The 18,056-nt window shown below is 41.0% G+C and overlaps 1 protein-coding gene across 1 annotated transcript in view; it reads left to right on the top strand.

Annotated features, from left to right (window-relative positions):
* INSC (INSC spindle orientation adaptor protein) overlaps positions 1–18,056 on the top strand; it is a 69,882-nt gene that overhangs the window by 49,178 nt on the left and 2,648 nt on the right. Inside the window, exons 8-9 of the mRNA XM_075280984.1 lie at positions 14,323–14,494; positions 14,730–14,908. Of these exons, the coding sequence (XP_075137085.1) occupies positions 14,323–14,494; positions 14,730–14,908 (351 nt within the window). The remainder of the gene's footprint in view (positions 1–14,322; positions 14,495–14,729; positions 14,909–18,056) is intronic.

Below are 18,056 nucleotides of genomic sequence, written 5' to 3'. Positions count from 1 at the left end.
AACCTCATTTCAATCCTGAAATATTAGTGTGTCCATCAGTTATTAGATATATCAAACTGAAATGGCTGCTGCAAACACCAAAATATTTAGAACTAAAAATGATTAAGATTAATAGGGGTGCCCAAACTTTTTCATAGGACTGTAAATGAGGTAAGTGGATGGATGTGAGCCCAGAGAACGCGGCCCGGCTCTGGATTACGTAAGCGCTCGCCCCGCTCCTCCACCATTGCTTAATGCCGCGTATAATTCAGTAAATCTGCTCCAGAAACTTGAGTTTATTTTAAGGACATTTATAAAAATGGAAAATGAAATGGACAATTGACAATCGAGTAAATGGAAGCGGCAGACGGCTACACCGCGCGGCGGGAACTTTTCCATAACTGGCATTGTCTATATATCAACTAGACATTGGCTCACATTATGATACATAGTTGGAGCTCCACCCGCAGGATGATGATGGTACAGCAGGGGATTCTCATTGTCCTTCGTTATGGAGCCTTGTTATTGTATATACAGTTACCTGTATACTATATATGGGGTTTCCAGAAAAGAAAGTTTCTTAACCAACATAGAAGTGAGTTCTTTATTGTAAGAGTGTTGGGACTATTGGGCGAACTTCGCGAGATTTGTATTGCAAATATTTGTGAGGTTTTGGACTGAATGTGTCCCTTTTTTCCCTAAATTTAGCAAAATTCAAGCAGCACGAGAGACACAGGACAATATTCCCTATAGGTGATTAGGAGGATGTAATAGGCCCCCCTTATCACTCTAACACTGGTTGGGCAGAGTGTTCAGGATTCGGGATCATAGAGAGAACTGTGTAGTCCTCCGGTTACAGCTGCATAGTCCTCTCTATCCTTCCCCACAGGTAGGACACAGGAATTTACAGCTAGGACAATGCTGAGACTTAGACAATGGAATAACCACTGCGCCCCTGGTATACAGCATTAACCCCTTCACTACTCCTTACCAGGGATATAAACCACCAGCTATATAGTCATTTGACCCTTTCACTGTCCTAGGTCACCAGAGACTCCAACATTAACCACCATGCTGCGTCTCAGCAATAGATGTATTGGAATTATCTCCTTAACAGTGGTAGACCACCAGAAAGTCTTCCATTAACATCCACTGCCCTGGACCACGGGGAATCCCAACATTAACCACCTTCCTGCACTAGACCACCGGGGAATCTGACACTGGCTCCTTCACTTCCACAGACCACTAGGTATACTGGAATTAAAGAAGTTTTTTGGCCATCCAGTCCTTGGTGATCAGCTGAAGTGTCAGTGACAATTTATGAGTGCCGCTTCTGCATCACAGGCCATATGATGTCCTTTGTTCAACCCAACGGCCTTTGTGTAGCCTCGTCTGCCAGCTAAGTACCCCCGTTATAGATCATCATCTTAAGATCACATAATCCTACAGATGATCAATTCAGGAGAATATAACATCTATAGATTATCTGTTTTCTCCAATCCTGTATACTAGTGCTATCCTCTTATATTGCTGCACAGTCATCATGGTTCCATCCTGAGAGCTGACGTCCTATTAGTAACATCCAGCGCATTGCGTCCTGTTCCAGCACATCCTTACAGTGACATACAGTGTCTTGTCTGTGACTCATCTCAGCCGCTCGCACAGGCCAAACATTTCTCAGAGAATACGTGGATGTCTTGAGTGCATCTTCCTAATGAAGTGTTCACCATGTGCCTGGTCCTGGCCGCTGCTCCACGGTGTCTGGGCACCACAAATCTAACATCTCCACCAATGACAACATATACAGAATGTGAGCCACAAGATATAACATATAGTCATGGCTGTAAGTTTTTGGCACCTCTGAAATTTTTCCAGAAAATAAAGTATTATTGCAATTACACATTTTGTTATACACACGTTTATGTCCTTTGATCATCACAAAAAAAACTGAGAAAAAAAGGCAAATAGGACATCATTTCACACAATACTCCAAAAATGGGCTGGTCAAAATAGGTTTTTTTTTATCAAAATTGTGGGTACATAACTGTGTTTCAAGCACGTAATTCTTATTCACCCGTAGCAAGTAACAGGTGTGGGCAATATAAAAATACTGACTGAAACCAGATAAAAAAGGAGAGAAGTTGACTCAATCTTTGCATTATGTGTCTGTGTGTGCCATGCTAAGCATGGGGAACAAAAAGTAGAGGACTGTCTGAGGACTTGAGAACCAAAATTGTGGAAAAATATCAACAATCTCGAGATTACAAGCCCATCTCCAGAAAGAACACAGTACCAATAGTCAAATAATGGTGGAAGGTCAAAGTTGTTTTGGGGTCGTTTTGCTGCCTCTGTGTGCAAGACATCATGAAATCTGAAGATTACCAAAGGATTTTGGGCTGCAATGTAGGGCCCAGTGTGAGAAAGCTGGGTTTGTGTCCTAGGTAAAGGGTCGTCCAGAAGGTCCATGACCCCAAACAAACAAAAACAGACAGAAATGGACGGAAACAAAGCGCTGGAGAGTTCTGAAGTGGCCAGCAATGAGTCTGAATCCTAATCCCATTGAACACCTGGGAAGAGACCTTAAAATTGCTGTTGGGGGAATTGAAGGCCCCCAGCCCCCCCCCCCCCCAAATATGAGAGACCTGGAGCAGTCTGCAAAAGAAGAGGGGTCCAAAATTCCACTTGAGAGGTTATGACGCTTGTGGATGGTGATAGGAGGTGACTGATTTCAGGTATTTTTTCCAAAGACTGTGCAACCAAATATTAAGTTGAGGTGCCAGGAATTTTGCCCGGTCCATTTTTGGAGTTTTGTATGAAATTCCATCATTTTTGGCTTTTATTTCTTTTTTCTTTTTGTATTTTTTCCAATACACACAAAAGAAATAAACGTGAATAACAAAATATGTAATTGTGATAATTTCCTCTGAGTAATACCTCATTTTCTGGAAACATCTCAGGGGTGCCAGCACTTATGGCCATGACTGTATATGATGTGTGTGCAGTGATATCATTTATATCACCCCTTTTTCCAGCTTTGGTCATCTCTTTGGTCTTGTAGTCCGTCTGTTCTATGAATTTCTCTGCTTACAGCCTTTGAAGCCGCTCCAACTCGGTGGGTTCTTTCTTGTGTACAAGTGCCCAAAACTGTACCCAATTTTGCATGTGGGGTCTATCTCATGACAGTGGCAGCATTGTGCTTGTCTCATGTGCGTTCATGTCCTGCCCCCTGGGGTATCCCACTGGTAATGGTGACCACTCCGATACTGAGCCCTCCAATAATAGTTCCCTATAGTTATCCAGCTAGTAAAGGCGACCCCTTTCAATACTGCCTCTTGTGCTACCCCAGTATCATACCTCCCAACCATCCCGATTTCCGCGGGACATTAACAATTCTGGTTACATGTCCCGCGGTCCCGGTTGGAGGGAGGTATGTCCCGATTTCAACTCAGATCTACGTCCAGAGAATATGGGGGCAGAGATGGGGGACATGAATCTGGGGGCAGAGATGGGGACATGAATCTGGGGACAGAAATGGAGGGACATGAAACTGGGGGCAGAGATGGGGGAGACATGAATCTGGGGACAGAGATGGAGGGGACATGAAACTGGGGGCAGAGATGGGGGACATGAATCTGGGGTGGAGATGGGGACATGAATCTGGGGACAGAGATGGAGGGACATGAAACTGGGGGGAGAGATGGAGGGGACATGAAACTGAGGGCAGAGATGGGGGACATGAAACTGGGGGCAGAGATGGGGGGACATGAAACTGGGGGTAGAGATGGAGGGGGGACATGAAACTGGGGGCAGATGAAGGGTGTATATGAAACTGGGGGAGAGATAGAGGGGGGGCATATAATTTACGGGTGACTGTAGGAGGATTATACTGTGTGCGGGCACATGAAAAATTAATGAGTGGGCGGAGTCAACACAAAAGTGGGCGGGGCTAAATAGTAATGATGACTCTGATACTGCCCCTTGTAGACCCTCACTAGTTATACTGATCCCCTGACACCAACCTCTGTGGAACCCCAATAGTAGTTGTGATCACACTAATACTTCCCCTGTACTACCCCACTAGTGATAGTGACTCCTCCAATACTGCCCCCTATGGAAACCCATTAGCCACAATGACCTCTCCAGTATTGCCCCCTGTGGATCCCCACTAGTAAGTAGGGGTTGGACATGGCTGGATGGATTGATCAAATGTGTGATGGCCTAGTGAATAGAGATGAGCAAATTGGTTCATAATGAGCTGGATTTGTAACAAATTTACCAAAAATTTGGGGTTCAAACTTGAAGTTTTTGAGGGCTGCTGCCCAGGAACTGCTATTGTCCTCTGGGGTCTGTTTTTTTTGGGTTTCAGGATGTTGCAGCAAAGATCTGTGCCGTTATAGGACAGTATCATATTTATATCATAGAGCTGAGTGAGGATCTGCTTAGAATATATTTGACTTCTATTAAGGTAAGGATTAGTCCATTTTCTAAGAGTTTGATACGAGAGCTGTCTTCTTGTTGGAAATATCAGCTTTACATTCTCAGTGCAGTATATAGGTATCCCTACAGTATATAGTCTACTGTATATATGTATCATCAGCTGTCAGACATCACCATCTGCTGGACATGAGGAGAATCGCAGCCATGTGAAATTATGGATTGTTAAATGAAAGAAGAACAGTACAGCAAATATCAGACGTGACGGAGCCCAAGAATGTTCTGTTAAGATGGTGCACACTAGGGGTTATGTCCCCTTAAGATGATGACCATTAAAGGTTATGAACCTTCAAGATGGTGCACACTAGGGGTTATGTCCCCTTAAGATGGTGCACACTAGGGGTTATGTCCCCTTAAGATGGTGCACACTATGGGTTATGGCCCCTTAAGATGGTGCACACTATGGGTTATGGCCCCTTAAGATGGTGCACACTATGGGTTATGGCCCCTTGAGATGATGAATATTAGGGGTTATGTACCCTCAAAATGGTGCACACTATGGGTTATGTCACCTTATGACTGTTTGAGCTAAGGGTTATGTCCCCTTAAGACAGGGCACACTAGGGATTACAGTCACTTAAGGTGGTTAAAGATTACGTCCCCCTAAGAAAGTAGCTTTTATGTTACTTAAACAGTGCACACTATGGGTTATGGCCCAGTAGGACGGTGCAGACTCAAGGTTTTGTCGCTAGAGATGGTGCACACTATGGATTATGGCCATAACCTATACTGATGGGTCCCCTACTTTGTGGCCCAAAAAACAGAAAAACCCTATCCTCTAACAAGACTGTAATGGAGTCCAATGGGTTTCTGACTGAGAGAAATGTCCTGCGAATGGTGACCCAATGCTATTGTGACCACTGCTGAAGTTGTTCCACACTAAGGGTTATGTCCTCCCAAGATGGTGCACATAAAGGGTTATGTGTTCTTAAGATTGTGCACACGAAAAGGTTATGTGTTTTTAAGATGGAGCACACTAATGACTAATGGTTATATGTTCTTATGATGGTGCACACTAAAGGTTACGTGTTCTTAAGATGGTGCATATCAAGACTTATGTCCTTCGAAAACAGTGCACGCTAAGGTTTATGTCTATATGTGTCTACATGTGCACACGTGTGGTGCCACAGTCACCAGCCGACGCCATTGACTCGTAGTGGAGTCCTTTAGGTTTGGTCATGGAGTCTTTTTAACAAGAAAAAAGGATCCGCCAATGGAGGAGTGAACACAGCCTGAGTGTCCACATCTCGGGGACATGTGAGACGTTCTTGTTTTATGTCTTGTTTTGGCTTTTTTCTGCTCCGGACATCTGGTGAGACTTGTTGTTGTCAGCTCTTTGTCTAAACCGCAGCACTGGGGGGGAGGGGGGTGTCATTAGCAAGACTCCGATCCATTATACTAGATGATATTATTATTATCCGTCCTCCTTAGATATCACAAACATCATTAAAGCCATAAAGTCTCGCATCTCAATATAAAAGGTTCTTAAATATTCATCACCCCCTCAAATAAAGATCTTATTGCATAATTAATGATAGGAACATCTAATGTGATGGATAGCGGGGAATTCAGTGGAACCCCCAAGACAATGGCAGATTCCCGCAAATAATTTCATCTCGTTATTAGGCCAGTGGTTTTGACACTGCAACCCCCTACCCCCTTCCCTCCGCCTTTACAACCCTGCAATTCCCAGCATACCCGGGAACCTTCGGGACCAGAGAAGTTATACCGTGTAAGTCCACCACAAGCAGGGATAGGACGTGTTGTCACAAAGGATCCAGGGAAAAAGTGCAGCACAAGAGAAGTCCTGGAGGGAAGGGGAGAAGATCCTCAAGACTATGGAGTGTCAGAGTTTTAATTCTAGTATTGGGGTTTAAATTGTTAATGACTAGAGATGAGCGAACACTATTCGAAAAAGCCGTTTTGTATAGCACGCTCTCATAGAAATGAATGGACATAGCAGGCACGCGGGGGGTTAAGCGGCCGGCTGCCGGCAAACTCTGCCGCTTCCATTCATTTCTATGGGAGCGTGCGATGCGAAACGGCTGTTTCGAATAGTGTTCGCTCATCTCTACTAATTACTTTTAAGTGGTCACTAACTTTTCAGACGCCTTAGTGTAATTTAATAAAACAGGTGATTTTGGACATAAATGTAATCCACTTCATAAAAAACATTGTTTTTGCCTGAAAAACCCCTATAGTTGCTGCCGCAAAGTGTCTTTCTTCTTCTTAATTTGTTGTTCACTCCCTGTCGCTAGGGAACTTCTGGCTTTAGCAACCTGAAAGCTGAAGAAAGGAAAACCAGAAGTGAAAAGGATGAAGGCAGGATGCAGAGGCGGTTTTGGAAATCGCCATGTGTCCACACCATGGTTTTTACCCCACAGTGGGCATGGGATTCACTGGAATCCCATCCACTTTGCTCTGACTGTAAAACACTGCAATTATTTTCCGCGGCATTTACGCCATGTGGAGCCCTGGCCTAGTACCAGAGGATATTTGATCTCCGCAGTTATAGAGTCAGGAAAGTTTTGGACAATTTTTTTGCATGATGTTCCTCAGCACTCAATGGCGCTCCCTCTCTGTATCTGCAGTTACTTCCACTTTTCAATAATACTGCTCACAGGTGTTGGGGATATACCGAAGGGAAGAAATGTCAGACAGTAACTTGTTGTAGCAGTGACTCCCATTCTGAGCTCCAGAGAACCAGCCATGCTGTCACTAATGTTTGAGAAGGAGAATTTACTGATTAAGAGCTAGGTAACAATACTAAGTTCCATATAATATGCTAGTAAAGTAACCCACTTTTACATGGGTATATTTAATTTTCTGTTTGTTTAGTGGCCCCATAAGAATTTTCCAGTTTTGCACTGGTGTATTTTGTATGTCGTTTGTGTGTGTGTGTCCATAAGCGTCATGTGATCATGTGTATCTCAGTTTGGATATCAGTGAAAAGCCTGCAATCGGTTGTTAAGAATGCCTAGAGTAAAGCTGTGTGTATGTGACCTTGTGTAATAGTGTCATCTACAGCGCCCAGCCCCTTTAAAGCTGACCTTGTTAGGACCCGGTATTCTCTATCTCAGCTTGGTAGGTTTGGGTGTGGAGTGTCAGAACGGCATTCTGCACGTGAACTGTCCGATGTGCAGTAGGGGGATGTTCACACTGGACATCATGCAGTATCAGCGGTTGCACTCTGGCGTGGATTGTGCTATGAGCTGCACTGCTGACCATTGCTAGTGTGTCTTGGAAGGGGTTAAGTTTCTCTGCTGTGCTAGGACTCTATTCAGGTGGTTCTGAAATTCAATGGGCCTTCTTTTTACTCCTGTTTTTGGCTCTTTATATTCTGCCTTACATTCTGTCAGTTGCCGGTCTTAGGGAGATCCGCAAAATCATGGCCGCAAACTAGCGCGGCGCATACGATCCCCGCTCCCATTGAAATCAATGGAGTGTGTACGGCCCGCAAAGGCTCCCGCGGCATAGACATGCCACATCACGCGGCACGTTACACCGTGTGAACCCTCCCTTAATCTTCAGTGCCTGTGTCCCAGACATGGTCTGTCTGTCTGAAGCCTGCAATTCCATCTGCATCTGAGTCCTGGCCCATTCAGCTTCCATAGCTGCCTGTTCACACTATCTGGATCTTTTGTTAAGTATTGAGCTCCTTATCCAAACATAGTTGTTCCGGGCACAGTGAGCCCTAGTTTATTTTTCTGTTTGGAGGTTTGGATGTTTTTAGGGGTTTTTTGTGTGTGATACTAAGTTCTATTTTTCCTATCCCTTTGCATAGTGTCAGTATTTCTGTGTGTCACATTGAGTTTCTGTTCTATACTTTGTGTTCCTCATGTTCACCATTTGTCCAGTCTGGACATCTGGGCGGGGCTTTTCTGTATCTGCTTCTCCTCCATAAATTTGAAACTAGTCAGGTTTTCTGTTTCACTGGTAGGTGAGTTATTTCAATGGCTGTGTCCACACCCACTCAGGCAAGTTAGTCGGGCCCATGGCTACTTCTAGTGTGCAAGGCAGGGTATAGGAGTATCAGACACTAGGTATTCCAAACTGCACATTACTCTTGTTTTTTTTTTTTTAGGTTTTTTTATTTTCTGACTGAGAAGTCATCAGTCAAGGGCCAGTCCATGGTCAGAGATCCCCAGACCATAACAGACCTACAGCAGTGAAGAGAAATGGCAGGGTTGTTATGTAAACATGGAGTAAAGATCTGATGTGTGATGGTGTGTGCTGAGCTGTGTATCTAATCCTCTGATGTGTTTGGTATGTGCTCAACTGTGCATATAATTCTCTGATTTGTGATAGTGTATGCTGAGTTGTGTATCTAATCCTCTGCTGTGTGACTGTGTGTGCTGAGCTGTGTATCTAATCCTCTGATGTGTGCTGAGCTGTGTATCTAATCCTCTGATGTGTATCAGTTTGGATATCAGTGTTGGTTACAGCTGGAGTAATGCTGTACATGTGGAGTGACCGTGTGTATGGCAATTGGAATATAAGTGAAAGACTTGCAGGTTTGTATTGGCTAATTCCGGTCATTGTTTTGAGACTACTGTATCTCAGGAACGGTATGTCTGAGAGAGTTGAGACCCAGTCTAAAACCTTCCCACAACCCTGTTGTATCTGTGTGATAAATTTGGTGAAGATAGATCCAGTCATTTGGTCGCGCATAAAGAACAGACAGAAATTCATTTTTATATATAGAGGAGAAGACATGTACGTAGATATATTTATTTGTCATGTTTTGCTGTGCTTTTTGTTTTAATATCAGTTCATATAAATTATCACAGTAACATTCTTGAGATTTCCATGATTGTCCATTCTCTGTAGCGTTACCTCCCCCTTCTGGTCTGTTCTTAAATTTAACCTCCCTCTTGCCTTCCATACTTGTAATGTTCTACCATCCCCGAGTAAACCCTGGTGAATAAAAAAAGTGTGTGTGTGTGTGGGGGGGGGGATGACATCCATCCTGAGATCTCTAATGTGTCCCAGCCTATATTCATAGCAAATATTTATCATCTTGACCAGATTTCTGCAGTGAACTCCTCCTTTGTACCTTGTTAATGTTTCTGTTCTGTAAGATGAGGAAAGTAGATGGACATTATTCAGAGAATTATATCTGCTGATTAAGGGAATCCCAAAACAAGGAAAATAATGAAGCTGGAAAGCTCCTCAGGGGCGGGGCTATATGATAAGTACACTAATTGCATTGTATAGTCCAATAAGATAACTATGATTTGTAAATTTGTTTTCTGGACATGGAAATTGAAGACAGGGGGACGTACAGGGGGTTGACACTTTCAAAGTTTTTACAGTACCCTGCTCTGATTTTGTTGCTCATTCTGGTGTTATTTACTGACATGTCAATGACCACTCACAAACCACGTGTGTTGTATATTTTATGCTTCATTTATTCTCTACTTCTGTCACTCTTTCATTTACGGTTGTTTTTATAATCATTACACAGTCTGCGTTTCGCGGTTGGGACTGGAACTGTGAAGGCTCATAATAAAGTCCATTCTTGTCAATACCTAAAAAGTAGCCTGAGGGAATTAACGTAAATTTTCTCTGAGTTAGGCTTATTTTTACTGTAGCTTTTAGTTTCTTTCTCCTTTTTTATGCCATTTATGTTTCTTTGGCTTTTCAGTCTATTTCTCATTAGTGTCCATCACGAAAAAAAAAATGCAAGCAAACCAAAAACTGTAAAAAGAGTAACACAAGAGCCCGGACAGGAGGCAGAGTTTTCATTTGTTTACCTTTGACCAATAATCAAATCCATTATTTATGTGTCAATAATAAGATTTTTCCAGAATGTTCTCCGCACACAGACTTGTCCTGTGTTCATCTCACTCCAGGCTAAATAAGACGGGTGTCCGATCCTCTGCGTGGCCTTCTAATGTCTGGGTTATTTTTGCGTGTCATGTTTACAGCAGGGACTGACAGCTCATCAGCCACTCGCCCGCCCGTGTCATGTCTATCGCCTCCATCAATAATGTAGGAACCTCAGTAATTCGCCACTTTGTAAATAAGACTCCCTTGATATAAGTAACTATAGTGAAGTGTTAGGGCCTGGTCAGCAGCCCGAGCCCTGGATACAGCAATGTGGCCGGATACATGGACATGAAAGGGATGATCATCTCAAATCAAATCAAACAAGCTTTATTAGCATGTCCAAATAGATATTTGGCATTGCCAAAGCTAGTAAAGTGTGTGTGTGGGGGGGAGTTGGAGTTGAATGGGGGGTTGGGGTGGTTGATTTGGGGTATAACAGTTCGTTTCTTATTAATCACTAGGCTAGACTCGCAGACAAGATTTCTTTCACCAAGGGACAGACTATAGTCTAGGCAAGGCACATTGGCTTATTGGCACTCTCCTGCTACCTTCACCAGCCCCGCCCCTAGCCACACTCATCAAAACGACCATCCTGCTTCTCTCAGTCCAATGATGCACCCCATCTTAAAATCTGCCAACTGGGCAAATTGTCTTTGAGTGCATAATAGAGGCATGTCTAGCAGCCATCGACCTATCTCCAAGGAGTACACTACCCAAAAGTAGCCTCTGAGAGCCTTTATACATTGAATTAGGGAAACACCACAACTGTAATACTTTACATATCTGCCTGAGACAGAACTACATGTTGAGTTTTTCAGCAATCCAACATTTTTATTTGGGTGTGATATATATTTTTTATGAGTGTATATATGTATCGCAATCTCTGAGCAAATGAAAGGTTCTCCAATTTTCTAGTAAACATAATGTTTTAATTTCTCACCATTTCCATCATATCTGTATGAGAATATTTATTAAGAAGCAGTAACCCTGTACACAGTGAGTCCTCACAGCTGAGGGTTTGTTACAACTGAATTCATTCCAATAATCTGTGCATTAAAAACACCAACAACAGCAAAAATCTTTATAACATATCTAGAAATAATTCAGTATATAAAAAAAAGAATAATTCTCAGCTGCTTCTATAATATATTGTATTGTAAATCTTCTTATTAATCAAAATCAGGTAAACCTATGATCATCTATAGGACTAGCCCCGCCCCTGAGGAGCCATAAGACCTAGATCTATTAGATACAGTGTTACAAAACTTAAATTGACCTGATAATTGGTATTTTACATTTTGTGAAGTGTCAATGTAACTGGAGGAAAGATACAATATAATGTCCATTATGGCCCCAAGCCTAATGCCCTACTAGAATTACCCCACCATTATATTACATCATATTTGATAAATCAGGGGGGAAAGTATTGTATTCAACATGAGCGATCAAGAGTATGAACCCGCTACCAATAGATTGTTGATCCTCCTCTGTCCCCGCATGTGACCCCATTTTATAGGAGGCTGAGCTGCACTTATACACAGCACCACCAGGGGGCGACAGCCAACATGGTTTCCATATTCTGCGTATGGAAAATGACTTTGGACGTTAGAGGACAGTGGGGAATTGAGGAGTGAACTTATCTCCGATAATTCTAATCCCTCAAGGAATAACCGTCAGATGGATTCAGAATCTCTCAGCGAGAAAACGATAATTAATCCTGACATAATTAAAACCAAAACAACCGCAACTAATGAATCAATTAGATGCTGATTAATGTGAATTTATTCAATTTAGGGAGAAACGGAAAATAATCCAATTTAAGTAAAAATGGTGCCAGAACCGACCGATTCTCCACGCACGAAGAATATTCAGAACTAATATATTTGACCTTATATGGAAAAATGAGAAAAAGATAATTCCCATAAGTCGGGGTCTCGCCGCGCTCCTGATACGTCTGCTTTACGAATCACCTGTAAAATAACAGTTCTGGAGGATTTTATCCATGTGCTGTCCCTCTGTTATTCCTACTGGAAATTTAGGAATAAATCTGCTTGTTATCAGCTGGGGGCCAAGTCTCTACACAGACTGACACTGTCCAACCAGCGCTGCCGGTATCACATGTACCCCCCTCATCATCACTGTGACAATGGAGATAATGGTGACACTTGGCAAATGATTCCTAAATTTCAAGGAGGAGTAATAGAGGAATAGTACAGTGCAGGGCTATAAGATGTGACTATTTCATGAGAAGACCGCTCCGCAGAGGTGACAGCTACTCTTTAAATCTCAGTTGTCAACAAGATGACGATGTCCCAGCATTTCATGTGACAGAGATTTATAAGAATTCTGATATTTTTTGACATTTTGACACCAAATTTATTGGAATCCATGCGCACCAAGGAAACCGACATTCATTAATATAAAATCCACCAATTTGGACTGCTACCCTTTTTTTTTTAACCAAGGACCTGTTACCTGTACATGTTTTATTACGGTACTGTGTTGGAATTTCTTCTTCTAGATAATAATAATACATTTTATTTATATAGCGCCAACATATTCCGCAGCGTTGTACAATCTGTAGGGCTAAAGTACAGACAAATAGATACATTACAGAGAAATAGTCAATTTACACAATGGGACTGAGGGCCCTGCTCACAAGAGCTTACAATCTATTAATAGATAAGAGGTAAATATTATGTATATATTCAAAATAGACAGGGAATAGATGCCATATAGACAGACAGCCAGACATTATATAGACATTAACCGCTGATAAATTCTAGATGACTAAGAGATAGATAAGAGCTAAATAATATATATATATATATATATATATATATATATATATATATATATATAATATAAGAAATAGATTACCATAGTTATACGTTATAAGAGATTTAGCTAGAAAGATATTATATAGATGGAAATGAGATATTACATAGACAATAAATACTAGGTATATAAAAGATATAGATATAAGAGCTAGATATATAGATATTGTATCAATAATAAGTGCATGAGAGATATTAGATAGATAAAATAATAAATAGATAATAAATAGAAACATAGATAGGAGATAGATAGATAGATAGATAGATAGATAGATAGATAGATAGATAGGAGATAGATAGATAGATAGATAGATAGATAGATAGATAGATAGATAGATATTACTACTTTGACTCTTCGGCTACATTATTTCTATTACAGGGCAGAGTCTTTATCTGCACAAGGATATTCCATGGTAACACTTAAGTAAAAAAAGATTTATGATCTCATAGACAACTACCAAATCCCCATGAAATTCCCAGATAATCCAGTAATTTACCATGGAGCACATTGTAATGACGGCGGCTCCTCAGCGGGGTCTTCTCCTCCCCCCTCCTCCCCTTCCCTGCCTCTATATTACATTATAACATAATAACACAATGTCCTGGAGCGGATGGTTAGAGGATAAAACCTAATATCTAATATACAGACATGACGTATCCGCAGGTACCACACTCACTGAGACCAGGGCTTCATACACTCCAGTCTTACTCAGCTCTCCACCGGGGTCAGATGTGTCGCAGTTAGTAGTGGACGGGTATTGGAAGACACCTCTAATCTATTGTGATCTGTCCACATCAGCTTCATACTGTGGTAATGCATTTACAACCAATCCCTTATTACTGATTGCAAACATAGCAGATAGCAGAGCAAGTGAAACCCCGCCCACCAATGTGCTGAGAAATTCAGGAAGTGAAGAGAGCACAGAGCCCTGCAGGCTGCAGAACAAGAGTTATTGGAATACCCCTTTAAGATTGTCTATGACTATGCGACTCAGTAATATTGCTCTTTACATCTATATGCCAGAACAGTACTGTGTGTTTTAAAAAAAAAGATATGTTTTAGCCACAAAATTTGACAGATAGCCGCCCTGCTTCATACTATAGATATGTGATCATTTAACATTAACAACCCGCCTTTGTTCCTCCCTCTGTGACTTGTAACTTTACCTTTCTATTGAAGGTCGATGGAATCTTGTGCTTAACAGAAATTCTCACCGACGAGACTCAGACCGAAGCTACAAAAGCTGAAGTGGCTGCCGTGATAGCGCAAATAACGTCTCCTCATCTCACGTTCACCCAACATCTCAGCACGTTCCTGGAGAACATGGAAGAAATTATCACAGCTCTGCTCAGTGAGTGAAAGACAGAGAGGAACTGATGTAAAATGTCTGAGAGGTTGTCACAGCCCCGCCCCCTCCATTACTGATATAATAGTAATATAATGATCAGACATGAGATCACACACCTTATACTACCGTACAGATATTCATCTATTACTACTGACAACCAGCCCGTATATCATGTCTGAGAGGTTGTCACAGCCCCGCCCCCTGTTGCTGACATCACTGTCTGTCCTTCTCTGTATAGAGTTGTGTGATGAAGCTTCCAATGGCGAGGTCTGTTTACTAGCATCTGCTGCACTGGCCAATATTACGTTTTTTGATACCATCGCCTGTGAAATGCTTCTCCAGATGAACGCGGTGAAGGTTCTACTCAGCGCCTGCTCAGATAAACAAAGGGTCAATTCTTCATATGCGCGAGATCAGGTAAATCCTATCCCACCAAAAAAACGTCTGCCCTCTTATTATTGTACAAATTATATGGGCCATGCTGGTATAACCTGGATATATACTGTATATAATTCTATATGTACAGCCGGTATAACCTGGGTATATACTGTATATAATTCTATATGTACAGCTGGTATAACCTGGGTATATACTGTATATAATTATATATGTACAGCCGGTATAACCTGGGTATATACTGTATATAATTCTATATGTACAGCCGGTATAACCTGGGTATATACTGTATATAATTATATATGTACAGCCGGTATAACCTGGGTATATACTGTATATAATTATATATGTACAGCCGGTATAACCTGGGTATATACTGTATATAATTATATATGTACAGCCGGTATAACCTGGGTATATACTGTATATAATTATATATGTACAGCTGGTATAACCTGGGTATCTCCTGTATATAATTATATATGTACAGCCGGTATAACCTGGTTATATACTGTATATAATTATATATGTACAGCCGGTATAACCTGGGTATATACTGTATATAATTATATATGTACAGCTGGTATAACCTGGGTATCTCCTGTATATAATTATATATGTACAGCCAGTATAACCTGGTTATATACTGTATATAATTATATATGTACAGCCGGTATAACCTGGTTATATACTGTATATAATTATATATGTACAGCTGGTATAACCTGGGTATATACTGTATATAATATATATGTACAGCTGGTATAACCTGGGTATATACTGTATATAATTCTATATGTACAGCCGGTATAACCTGGGTATATACTGTATATAATTATATATGTACAGCTGGTATAACCTGGGTATATACTGTATATAATTATATATGTACAGCTGGTATAACCTGGGTATATACTGTATATAATTATATATGTACAGCCGGTATAACCTGGGTATATACTGTATATAATTATATATGTACAGCTGGTATAACCTGGGTATCTCCTGTATATAATTATATATGTACAGCCGGTATAACCTGGTTATATACTGTATATAATTATATATGTACAGCCGGTATAACCTGGGTATATACTGTATATAATTGTATATGTACAGCTGGTATAACCTGGGTATCTCCTGTATATAATTATATATGTACAGCCAGTATAACCTGGTTATATACTGTATATAATTATATATGTACAGCCGGTATAACCTGGTTATATACTGTATATAATTATATATGTACAGCCGGTATAACCTGGGTATATACTGTATATAATATATATGTACAGCTGGTATAACCTGGGTATATACTGTATATAATTCTATATGTACAGCCGGTATAACCTGGGTATATACTGTATATAATTATATATGTACAGCTGGTATAACCTGGGTATATACTGTATATAATTATATATGTACAGCTGGTATAACCTGGGTATATACTGTATATAATTATATATGTACAGCTGGTATAACCTGGGTATATACTGTATATAATTATATATGTACAGCTGGTATAACCTGGGTATATACTGTATATAATTCTATATGTACAGGCGGTATAACCTGGGTATCTCCTGTATATAATTCTATATGTACAGCCAGTATAACCTGGGTATATACTGTATATAATTCTATATGTACAGCCAGTATAACCTGTGTATATACTGTATATAATTATATATGTACAGCTGGTATAACCTGGGTATCTCCTGTATATAATTCTATATGTACAGCTGGTATAACCTGGGCATATACTGTATATAATTCTATATGTACAGCCAGTATAACCTGTGTATATACTGTATATAATTATATATGTACAGCTGGTATAACCTGGGTATCTCCTGTATATAATTCTATATGTACAGCCACTATAAGTTATACATCTTCCTGTATATAGTAATATACTGGTATAACCTGGGCCTTGTCCATATACGATCATACATATGGTTGGTATACGGTGGGGTTTTTGTCTTTTCGGGGTCACGTTTCAGTTTATTGATGTTTTCGCTACTTTCTAAAAGTTGCCTGAGAGTAAAAAGACTAAATGACGAGATAAAGTTGGGCTTTGGAGTCGCAGGGGAGAAGTTTTTCATGCTGATAACCGTATGTTTTACTCCTAAAAGATAATGAAATCACTGCTCAATCTCAATTTCTCGGAGGTAACTTGGCGCTTCCACTATAATTAGTAATATGTAATTGAAACATTTATGATAACCTCGCAATCACATTTATATTTTTTTGCATTTGAAATTTGATGATTATATTGATGAAAACCTTCAGTCATCAGAGAACCATATAGTGCCGCGCCGCGCTAATGAATGAGCCTGATGCATCTACTTAGGACGAGACCTTGCGGGATTTGGCGCGTTTTTTTCCTAACATTTGACTAAATGCTGTTTATGAGTGACAGCGGCGCAGACATAATGACACTTCCTGCTACTTTCCAAATCAGGGACAAGTGCTCACAGTTTATGGAGTTTACTTTTTGCACCTTTTTATGCTTTTGGTGAGTGGAGGGTGACGTCGCCCTGAGTGGGTGATTCCGCATGACTGAGATTATCCCGAAATCATCCACTATGGGGCTAGGCTTCATTCACAGGAGTCGAAGTTGGCCGTCAATCTGAATAGATATAAGAACAGACGCCTGGACTTAGGCCTGGGTCACATCTGCATTCGGTATTCCGCTTGGTGACCCCCTGAACCGAACACATTAAAAAGCAGATACCAACTCGCAGACCCCGTAGACTATAATGGATACTGTGGATAAGGGATAAGTGTCCACAATGGCACAAGCTATTTAAGTGACACAGGGGTGCAGTGAGACATTCTTACTTACGATCGGAGGAGAAACATTTGCTGTGATATAAAATTCCTCCCAGCTGAGGGTTTGTTTCAGTATACCAGCGCAGACAATGCGAGCTGCACAGCCTGGATACATCCTCTCTGCTCTGATACATGTAGCAGTTCTTTTCTATCAGTATGTCTTTTGTAGAATGGGAGGAAACCCACGCAAACACGGGGAGAGCATACAAACTCCTTGCGGGATTCGAGCCCAAGACTCCAGCGTTGCAAGGTTGCAGTGCTAACCACTGAGCCACCATGTGGCCCCTATGTAGCGATTCTTTATGATAAGATTGTTCAGCTACACTTT

The sequence above is a fragment of the Leptodactylus fuscus genome, chromosome 7 (assembly GCF_031893055.1).
Source record: "Leptodactylus fuscus isolate aLepFus1 chromosome 7, aLepFus1.hap2, whole genome shotgun sequence".
NCBI classification, from domain to species: domain Eukaryota; kingdom Metazoa; phylum Chordata; class Amphibia; order Anura; family Leptodactylidae; genus Leptodactylus; species Leptodactylus fuscus.
This window is presented reverse-complemented; position numbering and strand designations above follow the sequence as displayed.